The sequence below is a fragment of the Bos grunniens genome, chromosome 29 (genome assembly GCF_055505025.1).
Source record: "Bos grunniens cultivar Pamir isolate PY7600 chromosome 29, Bosgru_T2T1.0, whole genome shotgun sequence".
NCBI lineage: Eukaryota > Metazoa > Chordata > Mammalia > Artiodactyla > Bovidae > Bos > Bos grunniens.
The window spans coordinates 10170466-10189540 of record NC_141193.1 but is presented as its reverse complement, the minus strand read 5'-3'; the positions used below and the strand labels follow the sequence as shown (position 1 = coordinate 10189540).

General features: G+C 57.6%; 3 protein-coding genes across 10 annotated transcripts; 1 reads left to right on the top strand and 2 right to left on the bottom strand.

Moving 5' to 3' along the window:
- Positions 1 to 230: 230 nt before the first annotated feature.
- On the bottom strand, positions 231 to 9458 carry EML3 (EMAP like 3). Of its 6 annotated transcripts, XM_086383486.1 has the most exons (23): positions 9150 to 9458; positions 8144 to 8315; positions 7808 to 8065; positions 7603 to 7713; positions 7348 to 7480; positions 6511 to 6578; positions 6223 to 6346; positions 5834 to 6004; positions 5572 to 5641; positions 5383 to 5493; positions 5047 to 5142; positions 4539 to 4694; positions 4235 to 4376; positions 3666 to 3817; positions 3460 to 3585; positions 3245 to 3376; positions 2727 to 2794; positions 2098 to 2186; positions 1929 to 2026; positions 1725 to 1812; positions 1159 to 1257; positions 739 to 869; positions 231 to 656 (listed from the first exon to the last, which is right to left on the bottom strand). In XM_086383486.1, exons 7-23 carry the CDS (start codon positions 6327 to 6329, stop codon positions 453 to 455), a joined length of 2040 nt encoding a protein of 679 aa, XP_086239612.1. In that variant the 5' UTR covers positions 6330 to 6346; positions 6511 to 6578; positions 7348 to 7480; positions 7603 to 7713; positions 7808 to 8065; positions 8144 to 8315; positions 9150 to 9458; the 3' UTR covers positions 231 to 452. The 6 variants fall into 6 exon arrangements, 3 of the variants coding, with proteins under 3 accessions (XP_086239612.1, XP_086239611.1, XP_086239614.1); XR_015157493.1 differs by lacking the exon at positions 7348 to 7480 and having other exon boundaries at positions 1888 to 2026; XM_086383485.1 differs by lacking the exon at positions 7348 to 7480.
- Positions 8474 to 11816, top strand: ROM1 (retinal outer segment membrane protein 1). Of its 2 annotated transcripts, XM_086383498.1 has the most exons (4): positions 8474 to 8576; positions 9609 to 10607; positions 10962 to 11208; positions 11311 to 11816. In XM_086383498.1, exons 2-4 carry the CDS (start codon positions 10018 to 10020, stop codon positions 11527 to 11529), a joined length of 1056 nt encoding a protein of 351 aa, XP_086239624.1. In that variant the 5' UTR covers positions 8474 to 8576; positions 9609 to 10017; the 3' UTR covers positions 11530 to 11816. The 2 variants fall into 2 exon arrangements, with proteins under 2 accessions (XP_086239624.1, XP_086239623.1); XM_086383497.1 differs by lacking the exon at positions 8474 to 8576 and having other exon boundaries at positions 9596 to 10607.
- Positions 11817 to 11963: 147 nt separating this feature from the next.
- Positions 11964 to 17579, bottom strand: B3GAT3 (beta-1,3-glucuronyltransferase 3). 2 transcript variants are annotated; one of them, XM_086383495.1, is made up of 5 exons: positions 16458 to 16631; positions 15148 to 15322; positions 13465 to 13825; positions 13018 to 13308; positions 11964 to 12439 (listed from the first exon to the last, which is right to left on the bottom strand). In XM_086383495.1, the coding sequence occupies exons 1-5, from the start codon at positions 16537 to 16539 to the stop codon at positions 12341 to 12343; spliced, it is 1008 nt and encodes a 335-aa protein (XP_086239621.1). In that variant the 5' UTR covers positions 16540 to 16631; the 3' UTR covers positions 11964 to 12340. The 2 variants fall into 2 exon arrangements, with proteins under 2 accessions (XP_086239621.1, XP_086239620.1); XM_086383494.1 differs by lacking the exon at positions 15148 to 15322 and having other exon boundaries at positions 16458 to 17579.
- Positions 17580 to 19075: the final 1496 nt, after the last annotated feature.

Here is a 19075-nt window from a genome sequence, read left to right as displayed (position 1 = left end):
GCGGCTCGGCCCCGCCTCCGAGGGCGGGGAGAGGAGTTGGGCTTAACTCCTGCGGCCGCGGAAAAACTCGTAGCGCCTTAGAACCTCGCAGTTATTTGCAAGAGGCTTCGCCTGTTATTTGCATAAAAAGTCCACCCTCCCTCACCTTTTCCGCATTCCCCTTTGCCTTCCTCCCCACCCCCATAAAGCCCCGAGGCGCCCAGGCGCGCCCCACAAAAGGACCGGGAGGCGACTTTGCTTTTGGTTTATTGCCCCTCAGCAGGCAGCGGGAGTCAGGGCCCAGGCTGGGGCTGCCCGGCTCAGCCAGCGGGTCTATACAGTGTGTGCAGGGGTGCCGTTCGCCCCCTCCAAGGAAATGCACATTTGGGAATGTCTCGAAGTCGAGGACAGGGTCGCCCCGGTCCTGGGGGATTTGGGTGGGTGGGGCAGGGCCACACTGCAGGGCCGGTGGGTCAGACGTCAAGAGAGGAGGCAGGGGACAGGGAGGGGGTTCGAGAGGGCGTGGTGGGCACCGGCCCCGTGCCCCCAGCGCCCAACACTCGCCACTGGAAGATGCTGGCGTCCTTGCCGCCCAGCGAGATGAGGTGCGAGTCGTCGTGCGTGAACCGGACGCTGGTCACGTGGCTGCCGTGACCACCGTACACGAGGCTCGGCGCCTGGGCCGGAAAGAAGATGGAGCTGCAGCGGCCGCGGGACCCCGGCCGCCCGCCCTGCCCCGGAGGCCCGGGGGGGCCTCACCTTGGCGTGCGCGCACGGGTACTGGAAGAGGTGCACTTTGCAGAAGTCGTCGGCAACGGCCACGACGCGCTCGTTGTGGGAGCGGCACAGGGAGTTGATGTCAGTTCCATCCGAGCCATCTGGCCACACGCCTATCACAGCAGCCGGCCTCAGCCCGACCTCCCCGCCCCCACCCCCGGTCCAGAGCTGCACCATTTTCCCCCTAGCTCAGGCAGCTCGGCCACCCACCCACCACGTTCCAGGCAATCCTTCCCAGTCCCGAGGGCCGGTGGGGCGGGGGTGGGGGAGGCCTCTTGGGCTGGATCTGCCAGTTTCTTGACGTCCACCCCCTACACATGTCCAGTATTCCGAGCCCCAGGCGGGCTGCACCTTGTCCCCCCACACTCACGCAAGTTTCCACGGCCCTGTGCCCCTTCTCACCGTAGACATGGAAGCCCAGCACGCAGGTGTAAGTGGCCCACTCCCGGTCTCGGCTCTCATAGCGATTCCTCAGCAGCTTACAGCCTCCAGCCACGTCCCCTGGGGAGAGGGAGCCCACCCAGCTCAGTTCTCACCCAGTCCTCCGTGGGGAGGATAACATGGGAGGCCAAATTGGAAAGACTGGCTTGAGGCCATGGCATGTGATCTGGTCAGAGTGGTAGCCCTCAGCCCAGGGCAAAACCCAGCCCCTTGTGCTTCCTGAGTTCCCATCTGAAGTTCTCCTCTCTAGATTTAAGTCAACCCCTCCACACCTGTCCTGAGAAACTTTTCCAGAACAATCTTTTTCCTAGTACATTTTTCAACTCTCTTAAGGCCTGGTGGGAATAAAACATGGTGTTAAACTGTGTGTGTGGTTTTTCTGTCCTATTGTGTATAAACACATTTTCAGCCCCTCTACTGGGAGCTCCCTCACATTTCCTTCATCCCCTCCCAACCAAGAGCCCACACACATAAATAAAACCCACCCCAATTCCCCTCTCCTCATGCCCTCCCCTACTGTCACTCACAGTAAAGGATCTCATAGTCCCCAGAATTGGACATGATGAAGTTCCCATCCTTGGACCAGTCAAGGTGAGTGATGAAGCTGGAGTGACCCTGGGAGCAAGGGTCAAGAGACTAAAAATGCAGCCACCATTTCCCACCCCCACCCCCAGAAGGGTATTAGTTTACCTGCTATGGCAATGCCCCACCCTCCACCCCAGCTTCCTCACCACACAGCGGCCAAAACGGCTGGACTTGGCACCATCACTGGAAACGCTATAGATGTAGATCATGTTGTCATGGGAACCGATGGCCAGGTACAACCCATCTACAAAGACAGTCACTCAGAGAGGGAAGGACCAGGGATGAGTCTAGGTCCGGGGTGGAGGTGGCTCCCACCTGGGCTGTACCGGACCACTGATAGCTGCTCATTGCCATCGGTGATGTCAGACACAATCTCTCTGGTCTCTGTATCCAAAACCAGCCACCTGGAAGGGAAGGAAGTGGAAAACAGGTGTGAGGATACCTGTCCCGAGCAGGGTGCGGGTTGGCAAGTCAGAGAGCCTCAGAGACACCAAAAGAAAGGCTATGATACAGACAGGGAGGTTGTCATTGCATTTATATGCTGGTAAGTGGAAAGGGGCTAAGGGCAGATAAAAGCTGAGGGGCTCCTGATACCTTCCGAAAAGGAGTCCAAGGGCCCAAAGACAGGGCTCTGTGGATTCTGTAAGCTTGTCACTTCCCTGTGTTAGTTTCCCCTATGCCCCGCCCATCCCCCCTGCTCCTCTATCTGGAGCTGCCACCTCCTCCACTCCCAGAGGAGGGGGAGTAGATGGGGGAGGGTGTGACGACAGCTGCCACAGGAGAGCAAGGGAGACCCAGGCTGCAGGGAAAAGCACTGAGGAGTGGGAGGGTGCAGGTGGGGCTCCTGAACAGGCAGCGATCACAGTCCTCCACTGCCCCCCATTACCAGAAACCCTTCCCATACCTCCTACTTTCCCCTCCCAGGAGTTCTGGCTCCCTCTCACCTCCCTGTGTTCAGTCCTACGGCCACAACTGCCCCACTGGGGTGGAAGTCAGCACAGAGACCAGTCTCCTGGGAGAGGGGAGAAGGTGAATTCAAGAAGATGCCTTTCGAGTGAGGGAACTAAGATGGATACCTTGTCATCTTGATAACAATGGCAAAGCCTCCCCTCCTTCCAAGGAGAGGCACAGGAGACCTGGGATGGGAGGCAGGCTGCCTCTAGAGCCTAAACAGAGGTGCTACTCAAAACACTTAGCCACCAGAACTGATACCCCTAGCTGTGCGGGAGATTAACCATTAGTTGCCCACTCACGAGGTCTAGGGGTTGGGGGGCGGATGGTACTCAGGGACACTGGCACCATCAGTACAGAAGAATAAATATTTTAGCAGCCAGTACAGTCATACCAGTGCAAGGTGGCTGCCTTTGGGAGCAAAAGGGAAGCGGATGTTGGGGAAGGAGTGGTGGCCACAGAAGTCACGGTGGGTGTGACAGCGAGGATCCGGGGACACAGAGCTCTCTACCTTGAGGTCGATGCTCCAGGCCAGCGCATGGCCCTCCCCGTCCCAGAGGCAGAGCTGCCGGTCATGGCCACAGGTGAGGAAACGGTTCTGGAAGGGATGTGTGCAGAGCCCCCAGAGCTCATCCGTGTGACCCTGGAGCGGAGCACGGCTGTCATCTCTGCCCCTCCCCCACAGCTCTTCCCTCCCTGCTCCCCAAACCCTTGGCCCCCCCAAACCTGGATTACAGGGGAGAAGCCCTGGGCCAGATCTCCCCGCAGCAACGCATTCTTCGTGGTGCCCACCAGCAGCTCAGAGCCAGGCCCCTCTGCAATGGCCCGCACGGCCCCAAAGTGTTCAGGAATCTGCAGGGGGTACAGAACGTCAGGGGCCCCCTGTCCATTCCTTGTCCCCCTCCTTCCCTTGACCCCAGGCCAGCCGTCACCTCCGCCTCCTGAAGGGCCACCAACCCGGGCCCCCACTGGACCAGCCGGCGGTCCCGCCCACCACCACTCAGCACAGTCCCGTCCCGCCGGAGACACAGGGCGAAGATGGAACCTTCATGAGCGTGGGCCTGGGCCACAATCCCATAGGTCTCTGTTGGCAAAGTCCAGGTGGTCATGCTTGTAGGGTGCAGGGAAGGAGGGAACAAGAGCAGCCTAGGCGGTCACAATACAGTAATAACTCCCAGTTGCTGAGTGCCCGCTGAATGCTGTCTCTGATCCTTGGCTCTTCTCCCCAATTTACAGACTGAACAACCAAGGTTCAAAGAAGTGAGGTAACTTCCTAAAGGCCAGAACTAGAGGTGAGCCCAGAACCTGGCAGACTCCAAAGCCCCAGCCTCCTCCCTTTGCCATGCTGCCCACCACCCTTCTATTCTGGCTGCCTAGAGAGCCCCACCCTCTGACAGAACCCATCAACTCCTCAGGTAAAAGAATGGGAAATCCTCTCCTCTGTCTTCACAGACCCTCTGGGGAACTAGCCTTCCAGGATGCCACCCCCATCATATCGTACCTTTGGCCCCACCCCTTCCTGGGGTCCTGGAATCTGAGAGGCTCCGCCCCCAGGTGAGGATGTTCCCCTCTGAGTCCCCAGTGAGAATGTCTCCATCGGGGAGGAACACAAAGCAGGGGATAAACTTGGGCTTCTTGTATTTCTAGGGGCGAGGCAAGCAGAGAGCAGAGGTCAAAGGGTAGGGCAAAGACTACAAGTTAAGGGGCCACTGGGAGTTGGGTAGCATTAGGGTCTATAGTACTCAGACCAATGCTTTCATCTGCACCCTGCCTTCCCCCGCATCCCGCACCCATCCACGCCTCACCCCAAAGACACCCTGTTTCCTTGTGAGGGTCCCGTTCCCAGGAACCCCTGTTCCACCATTCCAGTTCCAGAAGTGGACGTGGGATTTCCCACTGGTGACGATGCTGCTGCTGTCACGAGGGTTGAAGCCAACGGCGAGGACTGAGTCATTTGTACTCTGAAGGGAAGATACTAGATTCAGCCACCCCAAGCCCTGTATACCTTCATTCTACCAGACTGTCTTCAGTTGGCACCCTGACAACTGGTCTACTGAGGGCCAGAACCCTCAGGACAACCCTTCCTCCAAGGCCCTGGTCCCCTAAGAGCGCCACTCTCTGTCACTCGCTAATGCCTTACACGTTGTCCCTCATGAGGTCAGAATGTCTGTGGTCCCCACTTTACAGCCTCAGAGAGGCTAGGAGGCTTGCTCCAGGGGACTTAGCCAGAAGGGAGATTTCGTGTTTGGGAAGTTTGGAGCTCTCTGCACCCAACCCTGCCCGGCGCCCCGCCAGGCCCCCTGAACACCTCACCTTGATCTCAGCCAGCTTCGTGCCCCGGCTGCAGTCCCACACCGACAGCATGTGCTCGTTGGAATCATCCACCACACAGAGGAAAGCGCCCTGATCCTGAGGCCAGAGGACACACCAGAGGGGCTGAGTGAGGCCTGGCAGTCAGGGGGTTCAGGGTCTAAATGAGGCGAGGGGCGCTATGACAGGCTGAGAGAGCAGAAGGGGCCACGTGTCTCTTAGGAGAACCAGTTGGGCAGGGCTTGGGAAGGCCAGGACTTCTGAGGCTTCCTGGTGAAGTACAAGAAGGGGGTTCCCAGACAAGGAAATGAGGGCCTCGAGGCACCAGGGCCAGCTCACCACAACTGAAAAGGCCAGGGCCCCCACACCCCGCTCGAAGGCCCCCAGTCCGATCTCCTGCAGCTTCAGCAGCGTCTCGGAGTCCCAGACGTGAACCACAGGCTGCAGGGGCTGGTGGAGGAGAAGGAGTCAGGGGTGTGAAGGAGGGCCGGGCCAGGATCTCACCCTGGTGTTTGACTGTGGCCTTACCTTTCCATCTTTATCCACGCCGGCTGTCTGTCCTGAGGCTACACGCACACCATCAGGGTGAACAGCCAGGCTAAGTGGGGGAGGAGACACTCTAGGGAAGGGGGTCGGTCTCTCAAGACCACCCAGGACACCGTCCCTGGGCCTGCAGAGCAGCAAGTCCACTCTCCTCTCCTGCTTCTCCACATCCACCCAAGACCCTCTTTCTGCCAAGCCCACTCTCCCCAAACCTGAGCTGCCCACTCCCCAGCCCTCGGACCCTCACCATCGAACACAGTCCGTGTGCCCCCGGTAATGTCTCTGGCCACCACCTCCAGGGCCCCCGGGGCCTCCCCCAGGCCGGTACAGCACCACCACACAGGCGATAAAGTAGACCACCTCCCCAGAGCGCAGCACAAACAGATTAGAGCGGGAGTCACGACCCCGGTACCCATACCTGGAGTGGGGATCATGGTCAAGGAAAGGGTTGGATCAAGGGCACAGTGAGGAAAAGAGGAGAAAGACAGAGCTCCAGCCAGCAGCGCCACTGGCAGAGGATAGATGGGGAGGTCCCCCTCTCCTTGCAGACCCAGGAGGAAATCGTAAAAAAGCAGGGGGTGGGGAGGGTTCATGATGGGAAGGGTGGTTGCCAGGGGGTTGAAGGGAGCAGGATACACCCAGTCAAGGCTGAGGGTCTCCGGGGGTGGGCCGCTGGGCAGCTCCTCCAGGCTGCGGATGCCAGACGGGATGTACATGGTAATGGGGCGGCCTCGGAGGAACATCTTCACTGAGATGCCTTCTACAGTGAAAACGAGCAGGTGTCAACCACCGTCCTGCAGCTTCCCTTCTAGGAAAGTCAGGGCAGAGCTCCAACCACCATACCTCACAGCTCCCCCCCAACAGTTCCTGGGGCTGTAGCCCCAACCCCATCATCCAAGTTCTTCCAGATCCCTCTGGACATACCTAAATTGTAATTGCTCCTCCGAGAGCCAGGACCGCCGGGGCTGGAGAGGGGGTCTTTTCCCCCACGGCTGTTGGGCAGAGAGAAAAGCACAGGGACTGCAGTCGGGTCCCAAGACAGAACTGAGGAGGGGCAGGACACAAGAAAGGAGATCACCCTAGAGATCACAGTCACCTCTGCACACTCTAAGTTTGTATCGTGAGCAGTGAGGGCTCTGGAGTAGATGGGCTCCATGTAAGGTGTGAGAAGACCGAGACTAAAGGGGCCAAGCACCGCTGTAAGAGGTAGTGTGCGGTGACACTTTCTTCCAGACCACCAGGCCTCTGCCTATCAACCTTTTCATTTCTCCATCTGTAAAATGGGCCCATAGTGACTCTAGAAGGTCCACAGCCGTGCCTCTTGGGGATCTGAGAGGTCAGCAGGAAAGTCCTTATCTCTCAAGGGGAAAGTGAAAGGCGAATTCCAGAGATCACTGTCGTTAGAGGATAATAAGCTGACAACCTCTCTTCCGAGAATAAAAGAGAGGCCAAGGATAGGGTGAGAATAAACACTCAGGTGTCCTGGAGCCTGTACACACTCTGAGACAATCCACTGGGATTTCCCCCTTGCTCTCTAAAGCGTAGTAGGCTGTGGTTGGGGAAGAGAGCTGGAATCTGAGGAGAGTCACCCATGGAAACCATGAATACTTTTGGAAAACCCTCTTGGGAACTTGAAAGGGATGCTGTGATATGGTGGAGAGGGCAGGGGCAACTGGAGTCAGGAAGAGTTTGGTTGAAATCCTGGCTCTAGCTGTGTGATCCCAGGCAAATGACTTACCCTCTCTGAGCCTGCTTCCTCACCTGGCCAATGAACAGCATGAGACCACCTACCCCCCAAGGATGTCGTGGGGACTGAATGAGATGGAGGAGGTCGAGGGGTTGGCACAGTGCTGGGTACACAGCAGGCGCCCCAGGAGCGCTTGTTCCTTTCTTCCTGTTGGGCAATGAGGCCCCCCACCCCACCCAGGGAAGCCAGGTGAGGGATGTGGAAAGTCAAGAACCTGAGCCTGGGGTGAGGGGGTTGGGGGCGGGGCGGGCGGGGGGAGCCTCGCCCACCTCTCTGTGCTCCCTGACCGCAATAACAGGTTGGCCGAGGAAGCTGCCTTCCGGGAGAGTTTCTGGCGAGGCCGCTCTGAGGGTGATGAGGAGGAAGAATTTCTCCGTGGCCTGGGCAGAGCACAGTGAGCAGGTGAACGTCATTCCTGCCGCTGGGGCTCCCCTATCCACCCTCCCCTCCCAGCCTCGACCACAGGAGACTTACGTGTCAGTGCGCTGCGGGGGCTGAGCCAGCCTGAGGATCCCTGGGGGGCCAGGGGAGCCCGTGCCACTGCTGCTGCTGCCCCCTCCTTCAGACTGGGTCCCGCTAGGTTCTTCACTGCCCCCCGGAGGGGCTGGGGGCCCGTTGCTCAGCCCAGGGGGGCCAGGGGATGATTCCACCTCCATCTCTGCTTCCGTCTGGGTGCCTCGGCTCACCAAGGAGGGGCTGCACGTGGGTGGCAGTCCTGGGGGCGCTGCGGGGCTGATGGGGAGACAGTGCATCAACCTGATGGCCCTAGAGGCCCCATCGAGGAGGAGGAGGGAGTGACCACATGCATACCTGTCCCTTGGAGGGCCCAGGGTGCCAGGGTCCTGCAGGGAGGTGGAGGGTGCCTGCAGCCGCAGCAGGCGAAGAGCTTCTGCCAAGGCTGCCTTCACCAGCTCCATCTCCTTCTCCTGCACCTGAAGCCGCCGGCTCAAGGACTGCAGGGCCTCCTGAGCCGGGCCCTCACCTGGGAAAGGGGCAAGAAGCCGTCAGCATGTCACCCCCCCGCCCCCGACACACACCTGGGGAAAGGCTTGAGGGGATTCTCTCTCCCCCTAACTTTGCATCTGTCCAATAGGACTGCCCACTCCAAGCAACTCCAGGCTTGGAAGCGCTCCCAGAGGGGAGGAGACGGTGGGAAAAGGATCAAGGGCCTCCTTCTGGCAGGGCAGGCGAGGAACCTGGCAGAGGTCCCTTCCTGCTGCCTGTCCCAGCCTCCGCAAAGACAGTGAGTACCATGGAGTACCAGGGGGAAAATATGGAGTTCTGCCGAGGAACGTGGGAACCACAGACGGAGGCGCATGAGGGACGACAGGGCCCAGCCCAGAGTAACCGTAGGACTCCAGGGAAGGCAGAGAAACTGCGAGGGAGCACCAGGAGAGAAGTAGGGGACTCAGAGGACAGTCATCCTGAGGACTCAGAAGAGAAGAGGTCCGGAGTGACAGGAGAGGGTTAGCAGCGGAGAGCAGAGGTCCCAGCGCAGGTTCCAGGGTAACAGAGGAGGTCAGGAGTAAAAAGACCCACCAAAGCAGGGAAAGAAGCCCAGGGTAACACAGGAGGTTCGGAAACTTTGGAGGGGCCCAGAGTAATACGGGGGGCAGGATGGCATTGTCGAAGTCCGAAATGACAGTTGGAGGACCCAAGTAACTAGGGGGAGCGGCCTGAGAACAGTGAAGGATGCTCGGAGCCCCCGGGGGCAAGGAGCACGCGGGGACGCCCGGGACAGCCGTCGGGCAATGGCAGCGCCAGACTGGCCGGCGCTCCGGGAAGGGGCACGCCGCCCGCCCCGCCCCGTACTCACCGGGCCCCCCGGCCCCGTCCATCCGGCCCCCGGCTTGCTCCGAGCGGCGGCGGCGGAGGAGGAGGCGTCTAAGCCGCGGGGGCCATGGCAAGGGAGAGGGGAAGGGGAAGCACCCCGGGGCGCGCGCGCGAGGGAGCCGAGCCACCCCCCCGGGGGCGCTGTCGTGCGCGGGCAAAGGGCCTGGAGGGGGCGCTGTGGGGAGGGGGCCGCAGGCTCTGGGGCTCGCCGGGGCCTCGGACTCTCCCCGGGCCGCTCTCGGCTCCCGGGGGTGGGGTGGCGGGGCCGTCCCGGGCCCCAACGCCGCAGCACAAACAGGCCCCGGACGCGGAGCCGCCAGGAAGCGCGGGAGGGGGGGCGGGACGAGGAGGGGGGGCCGGGCCGCCTGGTAACCCCTCCCTGTCCGGGCCTGGCGGCTCGGTACGGGGGCGGGGCCAACCCTCTGACCCCTCCCTCCCACAGGTCCCCTCGGGCCACCGCCCTCCGGGCCCTTCCGCGATCCTGGCCCTCGGACTCCCCGGGGACCCGGGAAAGAGCGCGGGGCCCGAGGTCTCCGCCCCCAGCCCCTTGCTTCTCGGGGGCAGAACCGACCAGCCCCTCCCCACTTCCGCGAGGGGGCAGAGGCGGGGTCACGAAATCGGCCCTTTGCCCGGGGGCGGGGCTTTCTCTCAGGGGCAAAGCCGAAGCATCCCGAACTGGGACTGGCTGAGGACCCGGGCGGCGGGTTATTAAGGCTGTGGCGGAGGATGCCCAGGGTATTGGGGTCAGGGTGGCATTAGCCCAGCTCAAGCCCGGCCGGGCTGACGCAGCATCCTGCCACGGCCAACCCCATCCCCTGACAGCTCTGCTGTCCCTCGGGCAGAGATGGGAGATGGCGCCGGTGCTGCCCCTGGTCCTGCCCCTCCAGCCCCGCATCCGTCTGGCGCAGGGGCTCTGGCTTCTCTCCTGGCTGCTCGTGCTGGTCGGTGGCCTCACCCTCCTCTGTAGCGGGCACCTCCTGGTCCAGCTGTGGCACCTTGGTACCTTCTTGGCTCCTTCTTGCCCGTTCTCTGCCCTGCCCCAGGTTGCCTTGGCGGCCAGTGCAGTGGCTCTGGGCACAGGACTGGTGGGTTCAGGAGCTAGCCGGGCCAGTCTGGATGCAGAACAATACCCTCCCTGGCGAGGGGTCCTAGGCCCGCTGCTGGTGGCTGGCACAGCGGGGGGTGGGGGTCTCCTGGTCCTTGCCCTGGGACTAGCCCTGGCTTTACCTGGGACTCTGGACACGGGCCTGGAGGAGGGCCTGGGGTCTGCCTTGGTTCACTACAAGGACACAGAGGTGCCCGGACGCTGTCAAGCCAAACGGCTGTTGGATGAGTTGCAGCTGAGGCACCACTGCTGTGGCCGTCATGGCTACAAGGATTGGTTTGGAATCCAGTGGGTCAGCAACCGTTACCTGGATCCCAATGACCCCGACGTGGTTGAGTGAGTGATTTGCTTCTCCCCTCCTTCTCCTCTTCCTTCTCTTTCCTTGAAACCCCCCCTCACCCAGATAGGCAGTAATTCATATAGTGAATGAGGGAATGGGGCAACAGCTGTGTGACCCAGGGCATGGTACCAAACTGCTCTGGGCCCATGTGTCTGTAAACTGGAGATGATAAAACTACCATCTCACAGAGTTGTTGTAACGATTACAACAGTGAATTATGCCTGCCTGGCATAGTAAAGCAGTTGGTAAATGTTTCCCTCGTTTCTCCCTTCTCAACTTCTGTACCCTGCAGCTTCTCCCTCAGGCTTCTATCACCAGATATCCTAACACCCCTGCCCCTCCCTTTGCAGCCGGATCCAGAGCAATGTGGAAGGCCTGTATCTGATTGATGGGGTCCCTTTCTCCTGCTGTAATCCCCACTCACCCAGACCTTGCCTGCAAAGCCAGCTCTCAGACCCCCACGCCCACCCCCTCTTTGATCCCCGACAGCCCAACCTCAACCTCTGGTCCCAAGGATGCCACGAGGTGTTACTGGGGCACTTGCAGGGGCTGGCAAGCACACTGGGCAACATGCTGGCTGTTACCTTCCTGCTGCAGGTGAGTCAGCAGAGGTTCTGAGGCCTCCTCACCGCCTCCAACCCAGGGACCCCTGGAACTGCTGACCCTTACTGACCTCTTGCCTCTTGCTTCCCCCCACAGACTCTGGTACTTCTGGGCCTGCGGTACCTGCAGACAGCACTGGAGGGGCTCGGAGGAGTCATTGATGGGGAGGGAGAGGCCCAGGGCTACCTCTTTCCTGCTGGGCTGAAAGACATGCTGAAAACAGCCTGGCTACAGGGAGCAGGGCCCCATAGGCCAGCACCTGGGGAGACCCCACCAGAAGAGAAACCTCCCAAGGAGTGTCTGCCTGAGGCCTAGAACTTAAGGTGGGGATGGGGGTGGGGGGAAGGGGAGGGATGGACAAGACTGGAAAGCTCACAACTCCTTATAGGCTCCCGGTGAGGGAGGGGGGAATCTGGGATTAGAGGGTTAAGGATAGTCAGTGAGTTGGACTGGGGTAGGAGAAAAAACCAGGTGTCCTAGGGCCTAGTCCATGGCCAGAACCACCAGGGGACAGAAAAAGAACAAAACCAAGGTGGGAGAAATGACATGGGAAGGCCTGGAGGCTACTTCTGGTGGACACTCAATAAAGCTTTTGGACTGAAGCTCCTGATCTTTCTCTTCAAGGGGGTGGGGGGCCCTGAAAGAACTGATTTCCATCTGATGGAGAAGCCAGGACCCAAGGGTTTTGACCCTGGTAAGAATCAAATGCAAGAACCTGACGTGGGAAGTGAAGGAACACAGAGGCCCTGCCAGGTTGAGTTTTTATTCTGGAGGTAGGAGGGGGGTGGTCAGCATGCTCAGGTGGGGAGGATCCAGCCCAGCTCCTCCAGCCCCCCCAGTGCATGCCCAGCCCCAATAAGTTACCCAGTGACTCAGCTGCCCTCCCTCCTGAGTCTGTCTGTTTTCTGCTCCGCCCCAGACAGGGCCAGTCTGGCTCAATAGGAGGGCTGTTTGTCCCTAGCCTGTGGGCAGTGCCACATGGCAGGCCAGGGGAGGGGCTGAAGGGGTGGAGGGGCCGCTCCTGGCTCTGAGGGGTCAGGACTTGGAAAACCACATCCTGGGCGGGCCAGGGGCACAGTCCCACAGCTCTGTGCCTCGTGAGCTGGTGGGCAGGGTAGGGCCACCATCACACCTCGACAGCTGGGTCTGAGCCGCGGCCCTGCCGCTGCAGCTGCTCCTCCTGCTTCATCTTGGGCTTCTCCGTCCGTGTGTGCCACACCAGAACCTGTCCAGGGAGGTTTCAGTTAGAGCCAGGCCCAGCCTCAGCCAAGCCTCTGGGGCACTCAGGATAGAACGGATCCTCCCACCTCCTGGACACACACCATGTTGGCTGCCAAGTATGAAGGGCAGGGGGAGGGGGAGGCTTTAGTGCCTCTGAAAGTCAAAGTGTTAGTCGCTCGGTCATTTCCAACTCTGCGACCCCATGGACTATATACTCTTTTCATGGAATTCTCTAGGCTGGAATACTGGAGCTGGTTGCCATTCCCTTCTCCAGGAGATCTTCCCGACCCAGGGATCGAACCCAGGTCTCCTGCATTGCAGGTAGATTCTTTACTATCTGAGCCACAAGGGAAACCAGTGCCTCTGAAATGGGGCCTAATCCCTTACCCTCTCTCTGTCTCAGGGGTGCCAAGAGACCACTTTCCTTCTCTGACTTCCCCTTCAGTAGAGTAAGCAAGCTCTGCAGGGTCTCTCCTTGTTCAAACACCCATCCTCGATCCTGCTCCGCAGGGCCTCATTCCACTTCTCCCATCTCCTGTCCATCCCAGAACCGGGTTTCTATGCCTACCTCCATCCCCTTACCCGAGTGCAGTTGGCAGCCCGTGGCTCCAGGTCCTTGGGATCTACAAGGTGGCTCAGGAGACTGCTCTCCAGATGGCCCCGAGGAGCAGTAGCATCAAACCGGGCATTGGGTTTAGCCAACAGCAAGGACAGGGCGATAGCAAATCCTGCCATATCCACTGGGAAGGGCCTGTTGGGCTCCCAGGCCGTGTGGAAACCAACAACCCGGCCATCCTGTACGCGAGGGCCCTCGAATCGAAGGCCGCCCACTAGCCCCACAGGCCACACTGAGACACCACGAGTCCAGCGCATCTAGCGGAAGTCGGAAAAGAAGAGACAGGAAGTGGCCCAGAGGAAGAGGAGGAGCAAGGACCACTTGAGTCGCTCTGCCCCACCACTCCCCACCCAGGGACAGTGATGAAGCGGGTCCCACCGGGCCTGCTTCCCCAGCCCCAAGCCAGTGCTCACCTCCTCAAAGAGTTCCCGGCTGTAGGTGTTGTCATCGTCAGCAAAGTACACGACTCCCTGGGTACCTGGTGGGGGTGGGTCCTTCTCTCCCCCAACAGCACCCCCTCCGCTCCGGAGCCAATCCAGGGCCCTGTTCCGTTGCTCTACACCTCGGGGCCGAACCCAGCCTGGCTCGCCCTCCCGGAGCCGCTGGGCCTTGGGGGTGAGGACCGCCAGGTGTGTGAAGAGGAGGCCAGAGGCAGCCAGCAGCCCCGAGACCAATGGGGTGGGGCCCTCAGCATCCTCCACCAGCAGCCAGTGCAGCCGGGGCACCAGGCTCAGGGTCTGGGACAGCCGCACCAGCTCCGCCTTCTGCACCAACCTGCAGGGGGAAAGATGCAGGAGGGAAAGGGGTGGCCACCACTTGCCCACTCCAGCAGGTACGTATGTCTTCTTCTGGGCCACTCCTAACACCCTCACGACATTTCCCTGACCAGCACCCAAACTCCCTGTTGTTATTTTTTGGGTGAGTAGCTCAGCTTGTGAGATCTTGGGTCCCTAATCAGGGACGGTACCTGTGCCCCCTGAAGTGGAAGCGCAGAGGCCTAACCACTGGACCACCAGGGAATTCCCTCACCTGCCCTGTTATTTATTTTTATGTTTTTGGCCATGCTGCATGCCATGTGGGACCTTAGTTCCCCAACCAGGGACTGAACCTGTGCCCCTTGCGTTGGCAGCACAGTCTTAACCTCTGGACTACCAGAGAAGTCCAAGTCTCCTTTTGATTTCCGGTTCTGTAGACAATACAGAACCGGAGTCTGAGGTGGGGGAGTCTTATAGACACTGTCTCCTGATGTCTGTCATTGCTGGGCAGAGGGCAGTGCCTTCTTAGACCAAAATGATTGAACCAAGGTCATCACCGAGTCTAAGTTTATTTGCCCTTCAGATGGGCCTGCCCGCCCCAGGGCTGGCAGTGTGTGCATGGAGAGGGGAGGGTCTTAAGATGCCTAGCCTAGGTGGGCCAGCCATCTGATTCCAGGCAGATGTCAGCAAGCCCTTTTGGCTCCTTTCAAAACCACATTCCCCAGTTGGTTTGTATCACTAATAAAGCTACCTTTTATTTTATTTTATTTTTTTTAAAAAAGGAACACACTTAGCACAGTGTGGGACAGAGAGTACACACACTACGTAACAACTGGTGTAACTATTTCTAGACCACCATACGACTGAATGGCCAAGTCGTCCTCTACTTTACATTAGTCAAGGGGTTCTCAAACTTCCTCACCAAAGGTTCCCTAAGGAGTCAGAGTGAACTCACTTGGCAAGTTCAAGTTCAGAATTTCTTTGAAACTTTATTGTTGTATCTTAAAATTTCTCAGGAATTTTTTACAGTACTTCATGGCACATTTGGCCATGCCACATGGCATGCGGGATCCTAGAGCTCCCAACCAGGGACTGAACCCGCACTCCCCACGATGGCAGCCCGGAGTCTCAACCACTAGACCACCAGGGAAGTCCTCCCGTCTATTGTCTATAGAAAAAAACAATTTCCCCAAGATCTCTGAGGAATGATGTGGTTCATTTAGCCTGACCTTTGGCAATGCCTTAGCCTGAAGAACATCCCCTGGCCCAGTGCCTCCTGAAACTCATCATCAACCCCAGCCTCTTGGTCCAGGCAGATCCTGGGTGAGTCAGAGCCCATACCTGGCATAGGTGGGGGTAACAACATAGATAGTAGGCAGAGCCTCGGGTTCAGGGGGCTGGGCAGGGGCAGGGGGTGGGCGACGGAGATCGGCTTGCAGCTGGGAAATCCTCAGATCCTTCTGCCGAAGCTGCTCCGCTGCTGCCCGCAGGGGAGGGAGGCAGTCACATGGCTGGCCTGGTCCCAGGAAACAGGGATGGGGGCAGAGAACCACAGGATGTTCAGCATCCCAAAGGGCCATTAACCTTCCCATTCAACTAACCAATGCGGGGCTCTCCTTACAACTTCTCTAACAGCTTTTCTACACCTAGGGTGGTGAGGAACTCGCTGCCTTAAATAGCAGCGCTTCTCCAACTTTAACAATTCCATCCATTACAATTTTCATGTGTCTGTTAAGCTGATCACCTGCCTCCATCCTTTCTACCTGCTGGGCCTAATTTTGCCTTCTGGAAGCATAATGAACAAGTTGATCTCCTAAACAGGGCAGTCGTTCAAATACCTGAGAATCATGCAGTGGCCCAGTCTCTAAATCCCTGCATAAGAGGCAGGGTTCAATCTGTTCCGTTGGCTGTGTGACCAAAGACTCATTAAATTCATTGATTCCATCACTGGATAAATATTTATTGAATGCTCCTCCTGGGAGGCACTGCCTTACGTGCCCGGGCTGCAGCAGGAAACCACACAGACATGGTCCCTGCCCTCATGGAGGTTTCAGTTTAGTGGAGGAGCTGGACACTAAGCAAAGAAACAAATTAATAAAATTATTAGAAACTGTGGTAAGGACTATGAAGGAAACAAATAGGAGGGAGACTTAAAAGAGGACCCAGAGTAAGAAGAGTGACTTTTAGCTAAGGTGGTCAAGGAAGGCCTCTGTGAGGCGGTGACATGTCAGCGAGCCGGGACCTGAAGGATGAGAAAGAGGCAGCTGGGGAACAACTAGGAGAAAAGGTTACAGCAGAGATAGGTTTAGTGCTTAGAGCAACGAGCGTGGGGTTTTCGAGAAACTGTCATGAAGCCAGTGTGGCTGGAGCAGAGCGAGCGAGAGGGATGGGAAATGGGGTTAGAGAGGCAGAAGGCGACGGGATCACGCGGGGCCTGGCAGGCTCTGGGAAGGAGTCTGATTTCACCCGAGGTGCGGCGGGCAGCCGCGGTGCGTTCTGGAGAGGGGAGTGCGCCCAGGGGCCGCAGAGGGGCTGTCGGAGGACCGAGCTGGATGCATGGGGTCTGCGCGGGGCTTCATCCCCAGGGCGGGATGCACAGCGGAGGGATGCCCTCCGGTCGACTCGCCGCACCCCCGTCCCGCCCCGCTCACCGAGCTGCACCAGCGCGTAGAGGAGGCCGGCGATCGACACCAGGAAGTAGGCGAGGAACACGTTCTTCAGCTTCAGCTTCATGGCCGCGCCGCCGCCGCCGCCGGGGCAGGCGGGGTCCGGCGGGGACAAGGGGTTCTCGCCCCCCGCCCGCCTGAAAGCCCCGCCCCTGCAGCGGCCCCGCCCCGTGTCCCGCCCTCCTCACGCTCGTCTCGAGAGGCTCCTGGGAGCTAGCGCTGGCAGCGCCCGTCTGGGCCCACTTCCGGTCAGTCTGCACACCCCCTTCCCTCTGGGTAATTTCCGGTCCCATTGCCTAGTTCTGGGAACCACGGGAGTGGGCGACGTCATATCCGGCGTGTCAAGCGTGCCTGGCCGGTGGTCAGGAGCAAAGTAAGGTAACGTGGGAGTGGCTTTGAGACCCTCCGCCTTGATCTCCAGTCCCTGAGAGCATATTTTCTTACATTCATTCACTCACCCATCCACCAGCCACTGCACGCAGTGACAGTAGCTCAATAAATAATTGCTACACGAATGAGTGAAATCTACAGCCCTGCCAAGCCTAGACAGCATATTAAAAAGTAGAGACATTACTTTGCCGACAAAGGTCCATATAGTCAAAGCTATGGTTTCTCCAGTAGTCATGTATGGATGTAAGAATTGGACTATAATGAATGTCGAGCAAGGAAGAATTGATGCTTTTGAACTGTGGTGGTGGAAAAGACTTGAGAGTCCCTTGGATTGCAAGATCAAACCAGTCAGTCCTAAAGGAAATCAGTCCTGAATACTCATTGGAAGGACTGATGCTGAAGCTGAAACTCCAATACTTTGACCACCTGATGCGAAGAACTGACTCCTTGGAAAAGACCCTGATGCTGGGAAAGAAGGAAGGCAGGAGTAGAAGGGGACGACAGGATGAGATGGTTGGATGGCATCACTGACTTGATGGACATGAGTTTGAACAAGCTTCAGGAGTTGGTGATGGACAAGGAAGCCTGGCATGCTGCAGTCCATGGGGTTGCAGTCAGACACGACTGAGCAACTGAACTAAACTGCCAAGCCTGTGCTCTGGTTGTCTCATATAATCCTATTTTGATAATCTTAATACAATTTAGGATGTCTGTGTGTTAGTCACTCAGTCGTGTGTGACTCCTTGCGACCCCATGGACTATAGCCCTCCAGGCTCCTCGGTCTGGTGGAAGTAGGTAGCCATTCCCTTCTCCGGGGATCTTCCAGGAATTGAACCTGGAACTCCCACACTGCAGGCAAATTCTTTACCATATGAACCAAGGAAAACCACAATTTAGAATACTATCACTCTAAAAATTGATGTTGCAGAATTTTGATCATGGCAAAAATGCAAAACTAACAGTAATATAATGAACTGGAAAATAGCAAAGGGCATTCATTTCTGGCATTTCATTAATGATTAATCAACCTCTTGTAGATGTTCTAGTATGTCCACTTGGAATCAGGTCCCTTGCTGGGATGAAGAGTTTACATCGATAGTGTTTTCCCAGCACATCCAGCAGTAGTTTAAGAGCAAACTGCTCTTCAGCATTGTCACAGTACCTGTCCACTTGGGTGTGAGATAGATTTTTGTCCCCATCTTACAGGTAAGGAACTAAGATTGCCCCAAATAATGTAATCCCCACTGTGCAATTTTCTATGTGCCTTCTAGATACCTGACTCCAGGATCTTGTACTTTTTCTTTCCTCTGACCCACACTTCATAAACGTATGACAATAGGGATGGGGGTGGGATGCCAAGGCGATGAGCTATCTCCCAGGGAATTAACTGGAAATATTTCTTGAGCTGAGGAATTTCCTGAACACACCCCCAACTCCTCACCGGCATAAACCATCCTAAGCAGTAGTTTTCCCAAACCAACCAACCTAGTTTCTTGTTAAAATAATCTCTAAGACTGTGGCCAATCTGCAAAATGGAGGAAACCATCTCCTGTCACTGATACAAACACAAATTTTTTTAATACTGCTAAAGAAAAGCAGTCTTGGGCTTCCCTGGTGGCTCAGTGGTAAAGAATCCGCCTGCCAATGCAGGAGACACAGGTTCAAACCCTGGTCTGGGAAGATCCCATAAGCTGAGGAGCAACTAAGCCCCTGTGCACTACAACTATTGAGTCTGTGCTCTAGAGCCTGGTAACTGAAACTATTGAGGCCACGAGTGACAACTACTGAAGTTCGAGCGCCCTAGAGCCCATGCTCTGCAACAAGAGAAGCCACCATGAGAAGCCCATGCACTGCAATGAAGAGCAGCCCCCAGTCTCCACAACTAAAGCAAAGTCCACGCAGCAGTGAAGACCTAGCACAGCCAAAGATAAATTCTAAATAAAGAAAAGCAGTCTTAAGTGTGAGACCATCTAACATACAGCTATTTCTAGAGGGACCCCATTAGCTCTAGTCACCACTATGAACTAGGCCCCACTAAAGTCTGACGATCTTGCTAGGTTCCTTCGTGACATACTGGCCATCAAGCAAGCTGATGAAGGCTTGCACTCAGTCATTCTGCTCAACCAACAAGGCATAGGCTGAAAATGTCAGGTCCTTGGGCTTTTAAGGGTCTGTGGTTCAGGCCAGAACTAGAATCCAGACACCAACAGTAA

What these genes read in the sequence shown, in the direction of transcription:
- ROM1 (XM_086383498.1), top strand. Translation starts at nt 10,018, where the DNA reads ATGGCGCCGGTGCTGCCCCTGGTCCTGCCCCTCCAGCCCCGCATCCGT. An exon ending in AATGACCCCGACGTGGTTGA is followed by an intron (nt 10,608 to 10,961) that starts GTGAGTGATTTG and finishes CTCCCTTTGCAG; the next exon opens with CCGGATCCAGAGCAATGTGG. An exon ending in CTGTTACCTTCCTGCTGCAG is followed by an intron (nt 11,209 to 11,310) that starts GTGAGTCAGCAG and finishes TTCCCCCCACAG; the next exon opens with ACTCTGGTACTTCTGGGCCT.
- EML3 (XM_086383485.1), bottom strand. Translation starts at nt 9,171, where the DNA reads ATGGACGGGGCCGGGGGGCCCG. An exon ending in GCCGTTTTGGCCGCTGTGTG is followed by an intron (nt 1,813 to 1,928) that starts GTGAGGAAGCTG and finishes CCTTGCTCCCAG; the next exon opens with GGTCACTCCAGCTTCATCAC. An exon ending in ACCCGTGCGCGCACGCCAAG is followed by an intron (nt 657 to 738) that starts GTGAGGCCCCCC and finishes TTTCCGGCCCAG; the next exon opens with GCGCCGAGCCTCGTGTACGG.
- B3GAT3 (XM_086383494.1), bottom strand. Translation starts at nt 16,765, where the DNA reads ATGGGACCGGAAATTACCCAGAGGGAAGGGGGTGTGCAGACTGACCGG. An exon ending in GCCGGGAACTCTTTGAGGAG is followed by an intron (nt 13,309 to 13,464) that starts GTGAGCACTGGC and finishes GACTTCCGCTAG; the next exon opens with ATGCGCTGGACTCGTGGTGT. An exon ending in GGGCTGCCAACTGCACTCGG is followed by an intron (nt 12,440 to 13,017) that starts GTAAGGGGATGG and finishes CTCCCTGGACAG; the next exon opens with GTTCTGGTGTGGCACACACG.